At 39.1% G+C, this 22,767-nt stretch overlaps 1 protein-coding gene across 1 annotated transcript in view; it reads left to right on the forward strand.

Moving 5' to 3' along the window:
- Positions 1–22,767, forward strand: part of UST (uronyl 2-sulfotransferase) — a 245,445-nt gene that overhangs the window by 79,743 nt on the left and 142,935 nt on the right. The window contains exon 2 of the mRNA XM_061624081.1: positions 17,672–17,715. Coding sequence (XP_061480065.1) covers positions 17,672–17,715 — 44 coding nt within the window. The remainder of the gene's footprint in view (positions 1–17,671; positions 17,716–22,767) is intronic.

The following is a 22,767-nucleotide window of genomic DNA, read 5'->3' on the forward strand; positions in this document are numbered from 1 at the left end:
GCATTGAGATGGATTGTAGAAGGTGACTGGGACCGATGCCTTGCAAGTTTTTTACTGACACAACACATCACACAACTGGAAGGAACCCAGTTGAGCTATTAATGAACAGACGACTAATGACTCTGCTTGATCGGTTGCATCCTGACTTGACCGAGGCAGTCCATTGCAGTTCAGAAACCTGCACGGGTGTTCACCCCAGGTGACCTGGTATATGTCAGGAACTACGGTGCTGGTGAAACATGGATTCCTGCCACTGTGACCCAAGCTAAGGGCCCATTGTCCTACAGGGCTCAAACACCAGACAGCCATGTGTTACATTGACATGTGGACCAGATGAGAGGACAAAGCCCAGCTCCATCAGTTTTCTCTGAGGGTGCTGGAAATACTCAAGTGGAAAGAGAAAATGAGCCAGTGGCTGATGCCAGACAAGAGCAGTTGTGGCTGGATCCTGAAGTGGACCAGCATGAATCAGAGCCAAATGGGGAACTAGGGGATGCACCATCAGCTTCAATGCAAGATTGTTGTCGATCGACCCACACCAGGGCTCGTCCCAAGTATCTTCAGGACTATGGGAGCTAGGGGGGAGGGGTGTAGTGTATTGGCCCTCCAGGCTTGCCATACCAGCAACTGCTGAGTCAGCCCCAGGCTATAGCAGTTTCAGTTCCAGGCCTGCCTTACAAGCAGCGTCATGCTGTGGGCCTTGTTCTCTGTATATAATTAGTTATAGTAAAGTTATTGTTACTGTTAGATCCTCTGTGTGGCCTCTTCCTCCCTGATACTTTTCAGGGCTCACAGGGTTATCCACTTCCAAATTTCATATAAATAATTCTCTTCATCCTACACATGCCTAAAAACCTTCAGCTTTATATATTTTTATTCATTTTACAATAATCTACCTTATAAGGAAAAAAAGACGTATGTTGTGAGGATTACTTGCTTGCGGCTTCATGGACATAATTATCATCTTTTAATGCATAACTAAAAAGCATTCTGGTGTTAAGCAGACATAACAATGCTGGTAATTATTACAGATAAGACTAGACCCATTTTTTAAAATTACAATGAAACAGAATATTGTTTGTCCTCCTGGATATATTTGTCTTGAGTCACTAACTTGACTCATTGTATCCAGATGATACAATCTGGTCTTCATTTGTCGTTTTCATGCTCCCCAGAGTCCAAAATGTGCATATTTGCCAAGTTAGATAGGCATGTAGCTTTTATTATCTCGCACTCTCTAGTTGCTTCATTAATGGCTTTCCCTTTGGTGGTGTTTATAACTTGTAGGAAAATTAGTCCTATGCATACTTAGTCAAAAATAAGATTCCACTGTTTTCAATGATTTACTCCTTTGTAAATGTGTGTTAGGATTGCAGCCTTAGTCTCTGGACTCTGTATCCAACCTAATGCACAGAAAATATTCAAGTAGTAACTCATTATTTAAACACAAGCCTTCTAAGATACGTGTGTTAATTTTGTAGTTGTGCACATTTTTAAAAATTAGGCATTGCACTGTCTAATTAAAGTGCAGAGCATAGAGCAGGCCCTCCAAATGTTGTTGATCATCCCTGATCAAAAGTGGTGTGTAAAACAAAAAGTAAAGATTAAAGAGTAACAAATGCAACCTTAAACAGTAGAAAGGAGGAGCAAAATCAGTCTCATCAAAACCACACCAATTAGGAAAGACAACTTAACTAATATTGAAGACACAGACTTCCCCTGGTATTGAGAGATCAATAAGGAATGATTCACCCCTTGCAGTTTAAGAATATATCTACAGCCAACAGATATTTTTGTCAAACTTTAAAAAGCAGGGAAATTGGGCAGCTATAGTGAATGCACCAGGGGAGCAGACCTGGCCTCCTCCCTGAGATATTGTACTGCCCTACAAATTTGTAAAAATGCAAACACAATTTGGGTTGGTCTTTTACAATCGAATCCACTTCCTGTGTAGCTTGGAAGAATTTAGTAACGTGCCTTTGAACATATGGCGAGTGGTAGCATTTTTAAAACTTTTAAACAGCAGAAGATGAAGGTCAGAGTATGGGGCCAGGTCAGTAGTAGGATTACAGATACTCTGTGAACATGGCTGATTTTTAATTAATTTCAACAAATTATGAGACCACTGACAGAAAAAGTCCAACAGGGGTCTGGATTTCCCCCCCTTGTTTTACACTTTGAACTCTCAATTCTCTCTGGCTGTTGTGTGTATCCCCATGAAAACTTAAGAGGGTTTTTAAGCAAGCATTTCTGAGTTCAGGACTATATGTTTTGTAAGGTTTTGTTTTGGAATGTGTTTATGGGAAGCAGTAGAATATCATGGGGTGTATTTTCAATTTAACATTGCGGAATGCGAACAAATCCATGCTGGTTATAGTATACAGCCACTCTTGCTCTAGGCACTGCAACCAAAAAGGCCAATTGTACTCCAGAAGATGGTGGGACACAGAGGGTCTCTCTGGAGGATGGTGGTAGGTCTTTGCAGGACACACTGGTCTATGTTCCATGGAATCATGATACCAATGAGATCACAATTTACACTTTTAGAAACCCTGAGTTTTAATTATTTCTAGTTTAATCTTGCTTGTCTTTTTTTTATAATTTCTTTATATCCTGCAGCCACTCCATGTATTTTTGGGGAGTTCCCCAGTTTTTTAAAATATTAGTGTTGGCTCTTCTTACATACACTGGCTGGGTTATCGTCCTATGATACTTGAAAAGGAATCAAGCTGGATGACTTGCTGAAGAATAGAGTTTCAATCCTAACATGCTTTACGCTGACAGGGCTCCCATTATTATCATGTTTATTCCAGAGCAAGTGCTTAATGATGGTGCCTTTTAGGTCTGTTGCAGTGGTGCTGCTGTTGGGGGGTGGGGTTGCTGTGAACGGTGACCACCTCCCCAATTTCCATAGCTGAGTCCAGTAGCGTAGCCCACAGACAACAGGTGCACAATCACATTATTCTCTTCTTGCCACTGTGTGCTGATTTAACACATAGGGCAAGAGGGTACAGAATTCCCACTGCTTTGTGATGCTCTACTCAGGAGTAGGGGGACTGTCCGCTGAATTCCAGGTGTTCTGCCTCGCAACTTCAGCTCATCACATCTGATTTTCATAGCTCATATGTTCATAGCAACATGGGGAGGGGCACTAACTGCCTTGCCTATATTCAGAAATTTGGGCAGCCCAGATATCCAGTTAAGCAGTTTATTGGAATATAAAAAAGGGAAAGTGGAGAAATGGTTAGTAGGCATAATCAAAAGGAAAATAAAGCACTGGACCAGAATATTGGTCTGCCCAGTTCTATACTAGGTAAGCTAACATTGTACTATTTGTGCTTATAATTAACTGTGCCATGGTAGCCTCTGTACATGGTTGAAAGATGAAGAACAAGGACTATAGGCACTCCATTCTCTATTTATTGGGTTTGGGGCCAAATAATTTAGAATGACAAGTCTGGGGCATAACCAGTGAGATATAGTTGCATGTTGGTGCACATACCCTGGGAAGTGCACTTAACAACTTTTGAGATGGGGGGGTGCTAGAGGATAAGGCAGCCAAGGTATTAATTACAAGGAGATTGCCTGGGCTCTCTTTGCTGGCAGGATCCTGTGCACGGAGGGCTCCAGCGTGTATTCAGAGGAGGTGGGTGATACATGACTTTACTTTCTCTACAACATGGAAGCTGAAGGAGCTGCATGTTTTTAAAGAGGCATACTTGGAAAGTGCAGGCTGTTGTGACAGTAGTTAATCTCATTTCATTTGCGGAGGGTAAAGGATGAAACCATAGCTTGTCAATGGACACATTTCAAAGAAAGAGGAAGGCTAGCAAGTCATTTTATACCGTTTTGGCTACCTACCAGAAAGCGGGGAGGGGGGGCTTGCTATCTCTACTTAAAACTTGGCATAGTTTAAAACATATTAATATTTAAAGTATTGCAGAGTGCCTGTTCTTCTCATCAGAATATATTACTTTATAGAAGGATACATCCAACTGACAAACTGTTAAAGTAATTTGTGATTTTAAAAAATAATCTAAATCATTTAAATTTGTGTTCTGCTCTTTATTTTCCCCACTCATTTTCTAGGCTTGACCACTTCAAAATAGACAGAAAAAGGAAAGTTCTACAAACATGTGTAGTATAGAACTGCCTCTTGGGTAAAACTGAACAAAGAACTTTTGATGTCAAAAAGAATAGACTAGACTAGATGAATTCTAATTGATGAAAATAAAGTTTTGGTGCCTGTTAGCAGATTTCCCATAAGTACATTACAAAGCTAATTGACTTTATAGCAGAATGCACTGGATATTAAATACCTGTCTCAGGAATGTAGAAAATACCGAACAGCAATAAAGAAAAGAAAGAGAGGTAAGCAGTCATAACAATTCAAAGCAGTAGAGACATTCCTTCAAGTAAGGATTAATTATATCCTCATTTAAAATCATATAGCAACCTGCTTGATTTTTCTCTAAGTATGAGAGCAGGAGACTGTTAGGTATTTTTTTGTGAGCAAAATTAAAATAGAGATATATAGGTTGGGCTTGGGGCTCTGCAATGGAAGAACATGGCCATGCTGCTGTTATTCTCCCCACTTCCAGCCCCTTTTTAAAAAGTGCTGCTTTTTACATAATCCAGACCATGAGAAAAAAACACCTGTACAACGGTTTGTATGGAGCTGAAAAATGACCAGTCTGAAGGCCAAGTGTAAACGTGAGCCTTGTTGTATTAGAACAAAGGTTCATCCAGACTTGCAACCTGCTTCTTAAAGTAGTCAACAAGATGGTTAAGAACATAAGAAGAGCCTGCTGGATCAGGCCAGTGGCCCATCTAGTCCAGCATCCTGTTCCCACAGTGGCCAACCAGGTGCATGGGGCAAGCCCGCAAGCAGGACCTGAATGCAAGAACACTCTCCCCTCCTGAGGCTTCCGGCAACTGGTTTTCAGAAGCATGCTGCCTCTGACTAGGGTGGCAGACAGAGCTTGGAAGTAACTAGCTACAAGTAACGAATTACTTGTAATTCATTACTTTTTTGAGTAACGAGTGGGTAATTCCTTTACATTTTGATTGTAATAGAACTAGGAGTAATTTTACTACTTTTGTGGAGTAATTGTAGCGTTTCCAGAATTACTTTTGGCATTACTTGGGGGGGAGCAGTGGACGTCTTCTGCTCCTCTGATTTGTGGATGAAAATCATGTGCCTCAAACTGGGCTTCTGTGCAGCGTCGTTCTTTCCTCATGCTCTGTGGATGGGTAGAAGGCGACGAGGGAGGAGGCAGAGAGTGAGATGGGGTGGAGTGGAGAAAACAATTATTTTTAAAAATGGGTGGTGGTGGTGAAGAATGGAGGGGAGGGAAAAAGGATCCAGAGGTCAAGAACATGGATAAAGGAGGAGAAGGAGGCAGCAGCAGAATGGAGATAAAGAACTGTGGAAGTGAATGACTCTCTCTCTCTCTCTCTCTCTCTCCTCTGTGTGTGTGTGTGTGTGTGTGAGTAAGAGAGAGAGAGAGAGAGAATACTGTGTTTGCACTTGGTACACAAAGTGGCCTCCACCACCCTCTCTGGCTACTGTGCTGCATTTGCAGTATTTTAACTTTTTTGTATCTCTGGGGGAAATGTTTGCTTGGGTGAGTGTCCCTTAGTTGGTGGCAGAGCAGGGTCCAGGAGGTGGTTAAGTGAGAGAGATTATGCTTGCTGGCTGAGTGGGGGGGGGTTGCACTTGGTTTGACATGCAAAGATCTGAGTAGTGGCCTCTGCCTCCCTCTCCACCTCCCTTACCAGTGGAGAGACCACCGTTGCTATCTTATGAATAAAAATTATTATTCTATTACCTCTGTATGTGTGTGTTCATTTTTTATGTTGTTTTAGGCTGCGTAGATGTGCAGCAGCCAAGGCCAGCACCTTGTAGGCTTTTTTTTAAGTAACTGAAATGTAATTGTAGTCATTACTTTGGAGGAAAAGTAAAGTAATCAGTTACTTTCAGAGCAATTGCAATTGTAATGGTAATTACTACTTTTTTGGGCCATGTAACTGTAACTGTAATTTATTACTTTTTAAAAGTAATCTTCCAAGCTCTGGTGGCAGAGCACAGCCATCATGGCTAGTAGCCATTGATAGCCCTGTCCTCCATGAATTTGTCTAATCTTATTTAAAGCCATCCAAGCTGGTGGCCATTACTGCATCTTGTGGGAGCAAATTCCATAGTTTAACTATGCGCTGAGTAAAGAAGTACTTCCTTTTGTCTGTCCTGAATCTTCCAACATTCAGCTTCTTTGAATGTCCACGAGTTCTAGTATTATGAGAGAGGAAGAACTTTTCTCTATCCACTTTCTCAATGCCATGCATAATTTTATACACTTCTATCATGTCTCCTCTGACCCGCCTTTTGTCTAAGCTAAAAAGCCCCAAATGCCGCAACCTTTCCTCATAAGAGAGTCGCTCCATCCCCTTGATCATTCTGGTTGCCCTCTTCTGAACCTTTTCCAACTCTATAATATCCTTTTTGAGATGAGGCGACCAGAACTGTACACAGTATTCCAAATGCGGCCGCACCATAGATTTATACAACGGCATTATGATATCGGCTGTTTTATTTTCAATACCTTTCCTAATCCCTAGCATGGAATTTGCCTTTTGGTTCTGGGAAGCTCATGAGAAAGGCAACACCCTTCCATATTGTTGTGCCCATACACATGCACCAGCAGCAGACATTCGGAGGCATGCTACCACTGAATATGGAGGTTCCATTTTGCAATTATGGCTAATAGGTTTATCAATCACTATCCTTCACCCTCTAAAAAAAGCCCTTTGTGGCAATGAACTCTAGAAAATAATTAATAATCGCGTTAAGAAGTGAGTGCTTTTCATCATTTCACCTTCAGCAGTAAGTTAAGCTAAAGTATCATGGCAAAGGCTTGAAGACTGGCCTCTGGGATTCATTCTGTCCAGGAGCTTTGCTACATAGCTTGTGCCATGTGGGGGCTTTGTCATGTAGTCTTTGCAGGTTAAGTGATGGCTTTGGATCGATCACAGCATGGCATAGGAAAGAATATTGGTGTCTCATCAGAAGTCATACACACTCATGACAGTGGAGCAATTAAAGCATTTTCCTTATAACAGTTTATTATGACATGAGTACTGGGGGAAAAGTGATCCCTCAAGGACAGATTGAGATGGTCCACCCCTGGAGACTAATAGAATCCACTAGATTCCTGAATGCCCTGGTAGAGTTTCCAGTAGATAGAGCGGGTGAACATGCTGACGCTCTTGTCATGCTGTGGAATAGCGAGGCACATCAGGCTCTTAACACCGTTGCCCCTGAGCACCCACTCCGGCATTGTGGAGCCTGGTTTGCACCTTGGTACACCAGTGAACTAAGGGCAATGAAACAGGCTGGACGACGGATACAGTGCAAGTGGCAAAAGACGTGCTGTGAGGCTGATCAAGCAAGAGTAAAACATCATAACCATGCCTACTGTGTGGCAGTGAGGGTGGCATAGAAAGCCCACTTCTCTACCACCATCACATCCTCAAGTAGCCATCCAGTGAAGCTTTTCCGTATTGTCAGGGCTCTGTTAACCTCAACTCCAGGAAATGGACGTCTTATAAAATGATTATTAAAGTCCACATTAACTTTTACTTTGTCATACCATAGATATCCATGCCATCCCCACTTCAGGTTGTGGCCCTCCAAATCCAATAGTCTTTTGTTCCTCAGTAAAATCCATTCTTTTATCCAGACCAAACAACAAGCAGCAAAATAAAGTCTCAGATTTGGTAGTCCCAATCCTCCTCTTTCTTTGGAATCTTGTAATAGTTTAAATTTAACGCTTGGTTTTTTTCCCTGCCATACAAATTTAGAAATATCTTTTTGCCATTCTTTAAAAGGTAAATCAGAGGATATTACAGGTATTGTTTGAAACAAAAACATCATTCTCGGTAATACATTCATTTTTATCACAGATATTCTACCCATTAATAACAACTGTAGTTTATCCTATCTTGACATATCTTTCTTAATCTCTGTCCATAATTTTTCATAATTATTATGAAACAACTTTGAATTTTTATTTGTCATAATAATACCTAGATATTTCAACTTTTTCTCTATTGTGAAATCTGTCTTGTCCATTAACTCTTTTTGTTCCCTTAGAGATAATTTTTTCACCAACATCTTTGTTTTTTGATTATTAATCTTAAATCCTGCTAACGGTCCAAATTCTTTTAATTTATCCATCAATACATTAATTCCTTCCAAAGGATTTTCTAATACAATCATCAAGTCATCAGCAAATGCTCTCAGTTTATATACTTCTTTTTTTATCTTTAATCCCGAAATCCTTTTATCTTGCCTTATATCTCTAAGCAGCACTTCTAAGACCAAGATAAATAAAAGGGGAGATAACGGAGATCCCTGTCTTGTACCCTTTTGTATTTCACATGAATCCGTTAAGCCCCCATTGACAGTTATCTGTGCCTTCTGAGATGTATAAATCGATCTAATCCATTTAATAAAATTGTCTCCAAAATCCATTTGCTCCAGGACCTTAAACATAAATTTCCAATTCAAATTATCAAATGCTTTCTCAGCATCTAAAAAGATCAAAGCTGCTTGTTTATCATTTCGTTGTTCTAAATATTCCAACACATTCAAAATATTCCTGACGTTATCACGTAGTTGTCTTTTAGGTAAAAAACCCGATTGATCTTCCTGGATAAATTGTTGCAATATTATTTTCATTCTTTCTGCCAAAATCATTGTAAATATTTTATAATCATTATTCAATAAAGATATCGGGCGATAATTTTTTGTTTTAGTTAGGTCCTGCTCCTCTTTAGGTATTAATGTTATATTAGCATTTTTCCAACTATCAGGAATCTTCCCGTCTTGCAAAATAGAATTCATTGTATACTGTAAAGGTAACAAGAGTTCCTCCTCTAAACATTTGTAGTACACTGCTGATAACCCATCCGGTCCTGGCGCCTTTCCTAATTTAATTTTACTTATAGCTTCAGATATCTCTCTTGACGTGATAGGGCCATTAATAGCTTGTCTTTGAAAATCTGTAATTTTAGGCAAATTCTGTTTAGATATGTACTCTTCTATTTTTTCAGAGGGAATTTCCTGACACTTGTATAAAGTTGAATAATACTGATGAAAAACCTTTTGAATTTTTGCGTTATCCGTCAACATCTCATCTCCTTCTTGTATCTTTAAAATAAGATGTTTTTGTCGTTCTTTTCTTAATTTATATGCTAACCATTTCCCTGGTTTATTTGCAAATTCAAAAGTCCTTTGTTTAGCAAAATTTATTTTCCTTTCAATTTCTCTCACTGTCAGCATTGATACTTGGTTCTGTAACATTTTAATTTGATTTACAATAGAAACTTTAGTTGGATTCTTTTTCAATTCTTCCTCTTTTTGTTTTATTTCTTCCAAGATTAATTGCATTTTCTGTTTCTTCTTTTTTAATTCAGAGTTGCATTTAATAAAATATCCCCTCATGAATGCTTTACTTGTATCCCAAACAATATTTTCATCTGTTCCTTTATGTAAATTATGTTCAAAAAACTCTTTTAATTTCTTCTTACATTCTTGTACTACTTTATCATTCTGTAATAAAGATTCATTTAGTCTCCATCTAAATCCAAGATTTTTCTTTTTAAAAGTTAATATCACAGGATTATGATCAGAAAAAGTTTTTGGTAATATGTCCATCTTGGAAATGTCTTTCACTAGATTTTTAGACATCCAAATCATGTCAATCCTCGAGAATGCTTTGTGTCTTTCTGAAAAATAAGTGAATTCCTTTGCGTTATCATTTATGTATCTCCAGGTATCCACCAATTCTAAATTTTCCATCAACTCAAAGCAAATCTTCGGTAATTTACCCTGTGTCTCTTTAATGTTTTTCTCAGAAAGTCTGTCAATTTGTGGTGAGATTACTCCATTCCAATCACCCATAACACACCAGTGATCATATGAGAAATCTAACAATTTTTCCATAAGTCCCATGTAAAACCTTGTTTTATCTTCATTGGGGGCATAGATACCCACTATCAAAACTTTTATCCCCTGTAAGGTAATTTCAACCCCCACAAATCTGCCACTATCATCCGATAATATCAGTTTAGGAGACAATTGTGGGTTAATATAGAGAACAACACCATTTATTTTTTTCAATCCAGCCGAAATAAATTCTTCACCCAAATTTTTACAAATCAAATATTTGGAATCTTTCTTCTTGATGTGAGTTTCTTGTAAACAAATTATATCCAATTTTAATTTTTTCAAATAGTGAAACACTTTCTTTCTCTTCTGCGGAGTATTGGCTCCATTTATATTCCAAGTTAGATATTTGTAATCCATCTTCAAGCGTGTATTTTAGAAAAGTCTGTACCTGTTGCTCCCATTGATCCATCCTCTTCTTTTCCTTCCTCTGTTCCTGTTCACTTTGTTTAATTTTGTCTTCTTCCATGTCTTTTGAAGCTTTTCTCAAGAAATCCCTTGGTTTTTGAACTGTATTCAATCGATACTTCTGTTGTCTAAATGTAAAGATCACTCCTTCAGGAACATCCCATCTAAATTGAATTTTGCATTGTTTAAGTTTTTCTGTAAAGAAAGCATATTCTTTTCTCTTGCGTAAAAGTCTAATAGGAATTTCCTTCATCACAAGTATTTCCTTGCCATCAATTTTAAGGGCATTGTTAAAATGTTGTTGTAAAACCATATCTCTGGTCCTCTTTTTTACAAAATGGACAAGCACATCTCTTGGAATTTTTTTCATTGTTGCATATCTGGAATTAATTCTGTAAACTTTGTCTATTTCAAATTCCATCAAATCTTCATTCCAATCCAAAAATTTTACCAAGGTGTTAACAGTTTTATCTCTGATATCTTCACCTGTTTCCTCAGGAATTGCACGAAATCTCAAACAATGTTCTTTATCTCTAAGTTCCATGACAGCCATATAGTCCAAGTTTTTTTCCAGTTCCAAATTTAATATATCTGTTCTGTTCTCCAAGGTTTGCACCTTTCCTTTAGTATTTTTTACATCCTCAGTTACTTGTCCAATTGTACCTTTAATCTCGTCCACTTCTTTTCTCATATGGTCATTTATATCTTTCAATTCTTGTTGCATTTTTTCCAAATTCAGCTTTCATCTCCTGTCTGTCCTGTATCATTTCTTGTTTCAGGGCATTAATCCCATCCATTATTTTCTGAAGCATATCTGGGGAGATAGCCCCTTCCTGTACATCAGTTGAACCTCTTCGCTCCAGAGCCTTAGCTGTTTTCCTGGTTGTCATTCTTAAAAGAAGCCTTTAATTTCTAATATTAATCACTGTTCCCAAACATAAAGGCAGTCTATTTCTTTTTTTTTTCCCAACAACAAAAGAGTTAATATTCCAAGCCTGTTGACTTCTGGCCAGCACAGTTCTTATCTCCCTCACGTCCAAGAATGCAAAACAAATTTGGTTCACAGCACCAAACAATTAGTAACATACACGAACAGCAGATTCATCCAAAGAAAGTAGTCCAAGAAAAAATAGTCCCAGATATATATCAATCAAATAATCATCTAAATTAGAGTTTCTCATCGGATAAGTTGCCCCTCATCCGTTTTAATCTTTATAATTCCAAATTCAGGCCAGCTTTTTGCCATAAGAAAATTAAAATAAGTTGTTTAAATTTTCTTTCCTCCTCCTTAATTCCTTGTATAAAAGAGAAAGTGTAACTCACCCAGGTATTTTAGTTGCTGATTCTTTTAAACAAATCTCTTTTACTGTAATAATTTATGCCAAATGATAAGATTAGACAGAAGGAGGCTCGCCCGTTATAGATCGTTTAAAAAAAATAAATGTCTCGCTTTTTTCAGCCCAGCTTGCTGGAAGTCCTGACTCCGTCCTCGGCTGCTAGGTATACCTTCCTTTCCCAGGAGATTCCTGATCAATTCCAGCCACCGACAGCCCAACGAAGTTTCTGTGGGAAATCTCTTCGGTTCACCCTTGCCTGGGAGAACATTACACCAGTCAAAGTTTCCTTTTGACTGGTTTTAAACTGAAAAAAGCTTCCTCTGAGACAGAGCTCTCTCAGAGGCAGCCACAGGCGGAGCAATCCTTCTGGAAAGTCCCCCTCTGTAGCAATCTTGATGCCCCATCCACATCTACTGTAGTCCCCAGTGAGGTGTCCAGTGCAACATCTACTGCAACTTCTTGGGAACAGTTTCAGTTGATGCAATCTGATGACGTGGACAAGGTGCTTGCAGCAATGCAGCCAGCAATGTGTCCTGTCAACCCTTGCCCTTGGCTTATTAAACCTTGAAGAGGGAGTTTGACTGAGTGGATCCAGGGTGTAGTCAACATGTCATTGTGGGAGGGAGTGGTTCCAGCCATCCTAAAAGAGGCAGTGATCCGACTGCTCCTGAAGAAACCCACCCTGAACCCATTGGATTGTGACAACTACTGCCCAGTTGCAAATACCCCTTTTTAGGGAAGGTGATTGAGAGGGTTGTGGCACAGCAATTTCAAGTACTCTTGGATGAAATAGATTATCTTGATCCATTCCAGTCTGGGTTCAGGCCTGGTTATGGGACTGAACTGGCCTTAGTCGCCCTAATGGATTATCTCTATTGGAAGAAGGGCAGGGGGAGTGCGACCCTGTTATTCTTACTTGATCTCTCAGGGGCTTTTGATACCATTCACCATGGTATCCTTCTGAGCTCACTTGGTGAGATGGGCATTGGAGGCACTGTTTTACAGTGGTTCTGATCCTATCTCCAGGGTCATTTCCAGATAATAGCATTGGGTGATTGTTTTTTGGCCCCCTGGCAGTTGTGCTGTGGGATGCCTCAGGGTACCATCTTGTCCCCCATGCTGTTTAACATCTATATGAAGCCCTTGGGAGTTGTTATCAGGAGATCTGGGGCAAGGTGTCAGCAGTATGCTGACGATACCCACCTCTATTTCTCTGTAACATCTAAATCAGGAAAGGCTGTGCAAGCCCTGGACTGCTGCCTGGACTCGTTGGTGGGCTGGATGAGGGCCAATAAACTGAGTCTGAATCCTAGCAAGACGCAAGTGCTGTGGCCTGGTGGTTCCAAGTTCAGTTAATTGGTCAGTTGTCTGCTTTGGATCGGGTTGTACTCCCTCTGAAAGAGTAGGTCCGTAGACCTGGGGTGCTCCTGGATCCATCTTTGTTGCTAGAGGCCCAGGTGGGCTCAGTGGTTAGCAGTACCTTTGGCTGGTAAGAAAGCTGTAGCCGTTTCTGGACCGGGATAGCCTGACCACTGTTGTCCATGCACTGGTAACTTCCAGGCTGGACTGCTGTCATGCACTCTACGTGGGGCTACCCTTGAGGAAGCTGCAGCTGGTGCAATATGCAGCAGCGAGACTGCTCACTGGGGCAGGGTATCACCAACATGTCACCCTGCTGCTGAAAGAATTGCACTACCAGGCTATGGTTCTGGTTTGGGTATACAAAACCCTGTACAGCGTGGGACAAGGATACCTGAAAGACTGTCTTACCCCTTATATACCCAGTCTGTCACTATGTTCTGCAGGTGTAGGCCTCCTGCAGATAGCATCTCATCAGGAGGTCCATTCTGCACAACACAGGAAGTGGACCCTTAGTGTAGTGGCAGCTACCCTTTGCAATTCCCTCCCCTTAAATATTAGACAGGCACTATCTGTTATCTTTTTGATGCCTACTGAAGATCTTTCTCTTCAACAAGCCTTTTAAGTAGAGACCTTATCCCGGTCTGCATTTGTGTTGGAATTGCTTTTTAATATGTTTTAAAGCTTTTTTAAAAAGATGTTTTTAAAGATTTCTTGTTTTAATATATTTTTAAGGATGTTTTGTTGTAATATATTTTAAACTCTGTTGTTATGATGTTTAAGAGTGCTTTTAGTGCCTTTGTTTGCTGTCCTGGGCTCCTATTGAGAGGAAGGGCAGGATATAAATCTAATTAATAATAATAAGGGAAGATGTGTTGATTCCAAATAACAAATAATGGCCCATTACTGTGCGTTTGTTGACATTGTAAATTGGTTGTCTAGAAAGGCCTTGGCTCATCTAAAATATTGTGTGTGTCAATTTTGGTAAAGCTGCTTCACGGCAAGGTGCTGAGCAGGCACATTTTTAGTATGTTAATCGAGCATTGGCACAGGCAGATGGATCTAGAAGAATTCATCTATTTGCAAGACTTGGAGCTGCATTTTTTTTTAAAAAAATTGCTTCTAAGATTATTGTCAGCAGCAGGAAATTTAAATTAAAGTGCGCATAGGCAAAGGGCACACAGATTAGTCTTTGAAGCAAAACTTATTTTATCTATGTACCCTTCTTCTGTGATTTGCAGAGTAAGACCAGGGGTCTAAACAAAATATTTGGGTGCTTATGTAGTGGTAAAGGTAAGCTAGCTGATGAGGGAATTCTACGGAGGTAAAATTACAGTGTTTTTGTCCACAATTATATATTTTTGTTTTTCTCTTTACTTACCTTGTAATGCTGCTTGTGACTTTTAGCATGACTTTATTTTTCTGATATGTTGTGGAATATATTTTTAACCACATTGGAGAAATTTCTGAAATTTTTTTTTTATATAGTGGTACTTGCCAGCAATGTACCCTGAGAGTGCCAGTGTTGTGGCCCACCAGATAATTTAGAAAAGACTTTACTGGAATTAGGTTGTGTAACACTGATCTATGAGTAAGTTGTGCATAAGAGTTCTGTTGTGCATATGGAGTGCCTATGTGAACGAATCTTTTGCCTTGTTTACATTCTTAAACATGGATACTCTCAAAAATCCATGGAAATAAAAGCAAGCAGCATTGCTTCTCCTTACTCATTTCTGCCATCTGGGAATATGTACAAATATTGAGGTGTAGAACCGCAGTGGAAGACTGTTTTAAGTATAGTGAGGAGAAAAGACTGGTAAGTCAGTAAATAATTGCTAAAATAAGAGAGATGTGAGGCTCAGAATCTATTTAGAAGGTTTTATCCCTAATACTTGGTGTGGGGTGCTTTTATTCTCTCCACTGAATTTCCTTAAAAAAACTTGAGGTACTTTCAGTTTAAAAGAAAAAATGCATCAGGACACCAAAGAGCAGTAACTAACATAAGTAATAGAGATTTAAATAAAAACTATTAGTAAGAAACATATACTAAAAGCATAGCTCCAGTATCATCAAGTTGAATCCAGACCTGCTCTTCTTTTAACAGAAGGGCTCCTTCCATGTTGACCCAGCTGAGGTTCCCACTACAAGAAGTGTGGGGAGAAGGAGATTTTTGCTGATTTCCCCCTTCTGTAGACTCAGTACTAACCCCACCCCCTTATGTCTATGTGCCACCCTGGCCCCCTAGGAGAGAGGGAAGTGGTGCAGACCTGCTTTCCATTACATGCATGAAGGGAGGTTATATGCACACACACTTGAATTATAGGTTTGCTGATTGATGGGCTAAGTAGTATCCCTGGAGGCTGGATTTGGTTCAGGGGCAAATATTTTACTCACTCCTTTATTTTTCTACCCAAGGTAGCACATTTTCCATCTCCTGTTTGTAGTTAAAATATAGAGGTAAACAGTCCTTCATTTAATAAGAGCTAGTACCAAATCTGTGTTCTGAAGCTATGGTGTTCTCACTGACTACCATGACACATTCTACTGAAAAACACGTATGCTCAAACTAGTTTTGATGTCTCAGTATCGTACAAGATCTACAAAACTATTAACTTGCAATTTACTTACAAGTATCTGTGTAGACTAAAAGATCTCTTGTTTTAACACAGAGCAAAGAATACTTGTCATGAAACTAAGAGAGAATGCTAGGAACGTTCTTTTTATATCAATAGCTGCATTCTGCTGACTGTCTTAATTACAGAGAGGGTTGCTTCTTCATACAGACTTTTCATTGTAAGGGAAACTGGTGTGTACTAACAGCTGGATCATAGGGAAACTTAGGCTTTTGCCAGTGTTGGAAAGAGGCACAGTTAACATAAATTTAGCTCAACTGTCAGAAGGGGTGTGAGAGAGAATGCTAATTCTTTTTCATTGGACATGTGTGATTCAAAGGCATACAATAAATCTATATTCCTTTTAAAAATATTAATTTACTACATACAATTTCTGTGTATCACTTAAAATCAATGCAACTAATATGACAGAACCTAAATGCACTATTTTTCTTTTTCATTGGACATGTGTGATTCAAAAGCATACAATAAAACAATAAATGTATATTCCTTTTAAAAATATTAATTTGCTACATACAATTTCTGTGTATCACAAATAAATGCAACTAATAATATGACAGAACCTAAATGCACTATTACAATTTTAAATTAATTTCTCTTCACCTCTGTCTGAAATAAAGTTCTGCAGTGGGTAAAGTAAGCATCCTGATACTGAACACCAAAAATGAATTGGGGCCTTCAAATATGATCAACCCAGGCCCTCTTACACTTACTCCCCATGACTCTTTCCTCAGTAAGGGAAAACTAACCATGAGGACTGGGTGAGCGGAAGTAGCAGCCAACCGAGAGCCTCCTAAGAATGATTCCGGAGCGCCTTTTGCTACCTGAAGGTGGGGTTGAACTACAAATCCTAGTGGCAGAAAAGAGGAGAAAAAATTAAAGACTAAAAATACCACAAAGATTTAAATTGTGAAACAGAAAACATTCTTACAGCATAAAAATGTTAGACAGTGAAGTATACCACAGAAAGGTATGGAATCACCATTGTTAGAAGCATTTTTTAAAAGTTCCTTAAATATATTAATTGGCCTACTGCTCTGTTTTTTTTAATACTGCAATTACACAAGATTACTTTAATTTTTAAAATATATAAATGCTATGCACATGCAGAATTGTATAACAATTCTAAAGTCATTTAGCTATCTGAAGTTCATGTCGATTGTAGTATATGCATTTCATAGGGGTTCTTTGTTAACATCAAATAGCATTACTTCAGATGCAGCCTTGAAACCTTGGGATTCCAATGTTATTTTTCTGGATAGAGAAAAATAATTCAACTGCCTAAATAACAAATTCTAAAAGAATTAGTCATACAAGGACAAGTGCTTACTATAAAATTGAAATAGAATGAAGAGTTCTTCCTTTTATATCAATAATAACTAATGCATTTCATAGTTTTGAAGAGAAGCCATGGCCTGGGCAAAAAATGTATTGTTCAAACCAATTTAGAAACTATCAAGGCAATATAGAAGCCATTCAAATATCATCTTGTATAAAATCTATGATAGATTTTATATGATTCCAGCATAGAGAATTCTTCTTGGCCAAGAAAACCCTTACCACTTGAAATTTCATTTTTAGATACTATAAATGAAAAATTTGAAAACAAAAATAGGCTTCAGAAAGTGGAATAGCAGCAGCTGCTATCAGTCGTTGCCTCCTAGGAGCATTCTTCTGCTTGAATATTTATTCTATCAGTATAACGGAGACAATCTTTATGTTAATCTCCGCACAGAACTATTACCCTGTTTAAGAAGAGGTTCTGAATGCCTCTACTTATCTGTCCTTGAAATATCTCTGCAAAGAAGCATTGTGTTTATCTGAATTGATATAAGCTATTGTTAGAAGTTGATTACTCCATGTTTGTCACTTCCTTAATTTCTAAAACATTATTTTTTTTTATATCTCACTTTTTTTCTTTCTAGGAAATTCCACTTACTTGGATGATCATGGGCCACCCCCTCGTAAGGTGAGCTACTTTTTTATTTCAAGTTCAGCCAAACGTCTGCACTAACCTACTACAATCTCTGCAATCCTTTGTGCTGGGCTTTGGGGAATTGAATTGGGCAGGAGGACACACCTGCCCCACCCCTGCTGGCCTCTACCCACAGATAGATGAAAGTGCCACCAGTGGAAAGCCCCAAAATGGAGCATTCTAGGGGAGGGGCTAAGCTGGCCCTCAGTCTGCTGGATCCTGAGCTGGCACAGCAATTTGCCTTCCCCATTCATGCCTGCTATTGTGGCCAACATGAGCAGCAAGGCTGAGGATGTGTGGTGGTCCTGTGCTTACATTAAGCCCCACTGCTGCCTGGCTTTGGTTTGGATTGCAATGTTGTTTAAATATGAATATATACATCCCTGTGGAAAGTTACAATGAGACAACTCTTTCCCCTCTGGAAAGAATGACACAAACAGCAATACTAAAACTAGGCTGTAGATTTCAGCTTCAGCTAGTGATAACAAAAATTATGGGGCTCTTGAACTGTGGGTTTTTGAACAAACTTGCTTAGTTTGGACACCACAACTACAACCCCAAATCCTTCTAATTAACATAATCTGAACTGGGGTCTCTTATTCCCTTCACTTCTGCCCTCACTTTCCAAACTAACTGCATTCAGGATAGTGACACCTATAAGGGAAGGTCTTCAAGCAGGGCTGTGGAGTTGGAGTTGGAAGCAATTTTGGGTGGAGTCGGAGTCGGTAGAAATGTACCAACTCCGACTCCGACTCCAATTCCTTCATAAATGGCAAATGTGTATTAACTAGTAATAACAAATTTACTGTAGTAAAATGGTAGCACAAGGCATTTAATCACCACCACATGAATCCACAGCTTGGAAAAGTTACTGTTTTGAACTACAACTCCCACGAGCCCAATCCCTGGGGCTGATGGGAGTTGTAGTTTCAAAAAATAATTTTCCAAGCTCTGGATTCACGTGGTGGTGATGAAATGCCTTGTGCTACCATTTTACTACAGTAAATTTGTTATTACTAGTAAATATACATTTGCCATTTATGAAGGAGTCGGACAGTAGAAAAATAGAGGAGTCGGAGTCGAAGGTCTGGCGTACAGACTCCACAGCCCTGTCTTCAAGAAGTGGAGGATATGGGCTTAACACCAGGAGGTCCCTCCATTGCCCCTAGGAAGCTCAGCAGATTGATTGTGAACAGGAATTTGAGATGGACCTATTCCAGATTGAGCAGAACAGGATTTGTTCAGACTGATTCCCTTGTCACTACTTCAGCTTCAGAAAGTTGGGTGAATTTCTTTTAAAATCTTACTTCAAAAGAATTGCAGAGCTTGTATTCTATCGGTAACTTTCTCCATCTTAGAAATATCTTCCAAACAGGGTAGTCATTTTATCTTTTGTACTTTCAACAAAAAGAGAGAGCATTCTGTGCACTGTTACAACCACAATACATGTTGATCTTTAAACTTGCATAAGAAGAGCTTGCTTGTATAAGAGGAAGTGGAGGGAAAGTGTTTTTTAAAAATTGGTTTAGCTGCACAAAATGTATGTGCCCAGTGCTTTATGCAGCCTCACTTATGTATGTAAGCATGCTATCCATAATTTATACATTTTAAAGGGTTGATGTGTAAATAGTACTACTTTACATAAAAAGAATTTGTTTCTGCCTGCTTATCCTTAAAGTTGTTCCGCAACTGAATAGTGGTCACTGTTCTGGCCTCAACACATCTACCCAGGCAGATAACTCACGTCCAGTCCACACTTTATATAACTCAAATCTTCTATTTTATTCATACGTAATCTTGAACAGCAACTAATAAATTCAGCAAAAAAACACTTAACTGCACAAAGATGATAAGAGGATTCACTTGAGCAAAGGAGGTAGAATGGATGCGTGATGAAAACATAATGCACAGCCATGCCTTCCAAGTTGCAGAGAACCAGGCCTGAGGGTGGATGTCTGCCTTCTAGAAAGAACCACCCCAAACACAGAACTAAGGAATCTTTCCAGGAGCAGCCAATTGAAGCATGATAACAGACAATCAGACCTTATCAGTTGCTAACAGATTTATTAAAGAGGATTCTACCTACAAGATTGCAGGCAGTACAATAATGCCCAGTTGCGGCAGAACACTCACAACCTCTACCTGCAAAGGCTATGACGTCAGTGAAATAAAGAATTGCATATCTCTGGCCGCAACTCTGATCTTCTGGCTAAATCAGCGGTTCTCTCTTAGCTGGCACAATATTTTCATGTCTGCTGTAGCACTCAGAGTTCTTTTGTGCCAGTAGGGAAAAGTACCATAAATCAGCAGTCAAATATTTGGAATCTTAACTGTTCTGAAAAGTAGCCCACATTAAAGGTTTGGCTTCATTTATTTTGGTTTTTGTATTGGGCAAGAAATAGTTAGGAATATGATGCATTCATGAAACAAAGCTACAACACTGCAGCCATTCACTGTAGTGAGTTTATAGCACTGTTTAAAACGTTTCTTTCCTTTACCGCCTCACCTGCTCTATCAATTTCAAAATTTCACCTTGTCCTTTTTCACTTACTTTTTGTTAACATTCTCCTACAACTATAGGATAGTTTTGATTTGTAAACAACAAGACTCCAGGTCAGAACAGTAGGGATTGTTGTACCAAACGCTTCTGTTATCTGTCATGGTCTTTAGGACCAAATCCATCTAGCCTGAAAATTGCCATGCTGTAACTTTGATCTTCACAGTGTGAACCAGATGTTTTGAGATGCCAGACTGGAATCATGTTGAACTGATTGCCTGTGAAAGGCGTAAAGAATTCTGCCCCTTGCCTCCCATTTAATCCGGCTGCTAACAGCCTGCTGAACCATGCAAGAGGGCAGTGGGAGGTGCTAAGTGTGACTCTTAGGCTTTGAGACATTTATCAAATGTTGTGTAAATAACTCTGAAAGCTGAAGGAGATTATCCAAATTAATCACACTAGCAGAGACACGTTATCACTTTTATTTTTATGTCCTATTTACTCACTAAGCCAATTGTCTTGCCATCTGTTACTTTAATTCATTGGGGGGGGATCTAGACAGAAATCTAGATAGGGCTTCCCTAAAAGGTATAGAAATAAATAAAATGAATAAATCTGCTAGCAGATTGTCCTTGGTAATATGGATTTGTAAATAGCTGAGTTGACCAAGCACTAAATTTCCTGTAAACTGGGAGAGAGCTGGCTCCTCTCCCCTCACCTCACACCACCCCTGGCTATTGATGTAACACACAGCACAATCCTATGCATGTCTGCTCATAAATAATCCCCATGAGTTTAGTGTAACTTATTCCAAGGTATTGTAGCCACAATGATTTACATTGCCTATGGATATTTGCTTTTGTGGAATTGTTTGCAAGATTGATATAAGCTACGTTATTTTAAGTTGCTATCTGCTTGATGCTGCATATTTTTGCAAAGAACTAACGCCTCACTTAAGTTCAGTACGGCTCAATTGTAAATAGGTTTACATAGCAGTACAACCTCTGCATACTCATGACTAGTGCAGTACAGCTGATTTGCACATATGCTTGCCATAAAAGTCTAGTTACTGCTGTCTCTTGTAATTTGGAATGCCCAGTAAATGTTTTTGGTGAGAGCCTCAAAAATTAAATAATGTGGTATTTTTTCTTATTAAGTGTTTTCAATACTTGGGGAGCCATAAATGCAATCCCTGTAATTACCTGTTACCATACATTTTTTTATCTGATTATGAGTTGTCCCCAAATGCACAGCACAGAATGAGAGACCCCTCCCCTGTTATTTCTTCATGCATTGCAGAGAATATTGCATCATGCAGGATGGGAATGAGACTCCACCCATCCCCTGAGTTTAATAGTACAGAACTTTTAATAGAACTTTTTTGTTGGGTAGGTCTCTCTTCTCACCTCCATTTATTTATTTATTAGATTTATATACCGCCCCATAGCTGGAGCTCTCTGGGCGGTTCACAACATAAACATCCAATATACAATTAAAATATATATTAAACAACTTAAAAATAAAGTAATCTTTCCAGGACCTTGCCCAAGGTGGAAATATTTATTTATTTACATTTATATGCCACTCAGTAACAGGCAGAACCATGATCCCAACATATTGTGACATTCATCATCATCATCAGTAGTAGTAGTAGTGGTAGTTTTGATTTAGTGTGTAGATTTGCAGTTGAAAGACAGAACATTTGCTTTTTTGTCTTATTTCCTATTTTATTTATATTCTCACGTTTCTGCCAAGGAGTTCAAGGTGACATACATCGTCCTTCCCCTCCCCATTTTATTCTCACAACAACCCTGTGAGGTCAGTTGGACTGAGAGATGGTGACTGTTCCATGCCCCCCCAAACCTTCATAGCTGAGTAAGACTTTGAACCTTGGTCTAAATTACTACGTCACACAGGCAGTCTGAATACTTTGAAGCAGCAGGAATCCGTCTCATTTCTGTCTTAAAAGCCTGTCTTGACGTGAAAGGTTGGTATAGTTCCTTCCCTGAATGTTTCAAGTGTGCCAGAAGACATGGAAGAGGAGCTGTGTCAGTAGCAACTACAAATAATGATCAGACAAGACTTGTGACTCCTATCTAGGGATGGGGGAGAATATCCGCTAACTTGGACTTAGTACTGGATTTTGACTGAATCCAACAGTCCGCTGTCTTTTCGGACCAATACTGATTTCTTGTGGCAGGCTGCAGCTGTTATCAGCATGGCTTTTTTTTATCCCACCCCCCAATTTTACATAATTATCTTCATAACTACAATTATCTATTATCCATTAACTTCCATGAATTTGCATACGCATTTATGTTAAAAATTGCATAATTTTTTTTCGCCACCAAAGAAATCCACAGCAGATCGAATTGGCAAGTGCAGAAGCAAACAGGAACCAAAAAATGGCCGATCAGGATTGAATGACAGACTATCGGAATACAAGCAGATCGGAACTAGGCAGTGAACCCCATCCCTACTCCTGTCCTTATAACTTAGTAATAACTGTAACTATATTGTAAATTGCTTTAGGATGCATCATGGGAAGC

The sequence above is a fragment of the Rhineura floridana genome, chromosome 4 (assembly GCF_030035675.1).
Source record: "Rhineura floridana isolate rRhiFlo1 chromosome 4, rRhiFlo1.hap2, whole genome shotgun sequence".
In the NCBI taxonomy this organism is placed as follows: domain Eukaryota; kingdom Metazoa; phylum Chordata; class Lepidosauria; order Squamata; family Rhineuridae; genus Rhineura; species Rhineura floridana.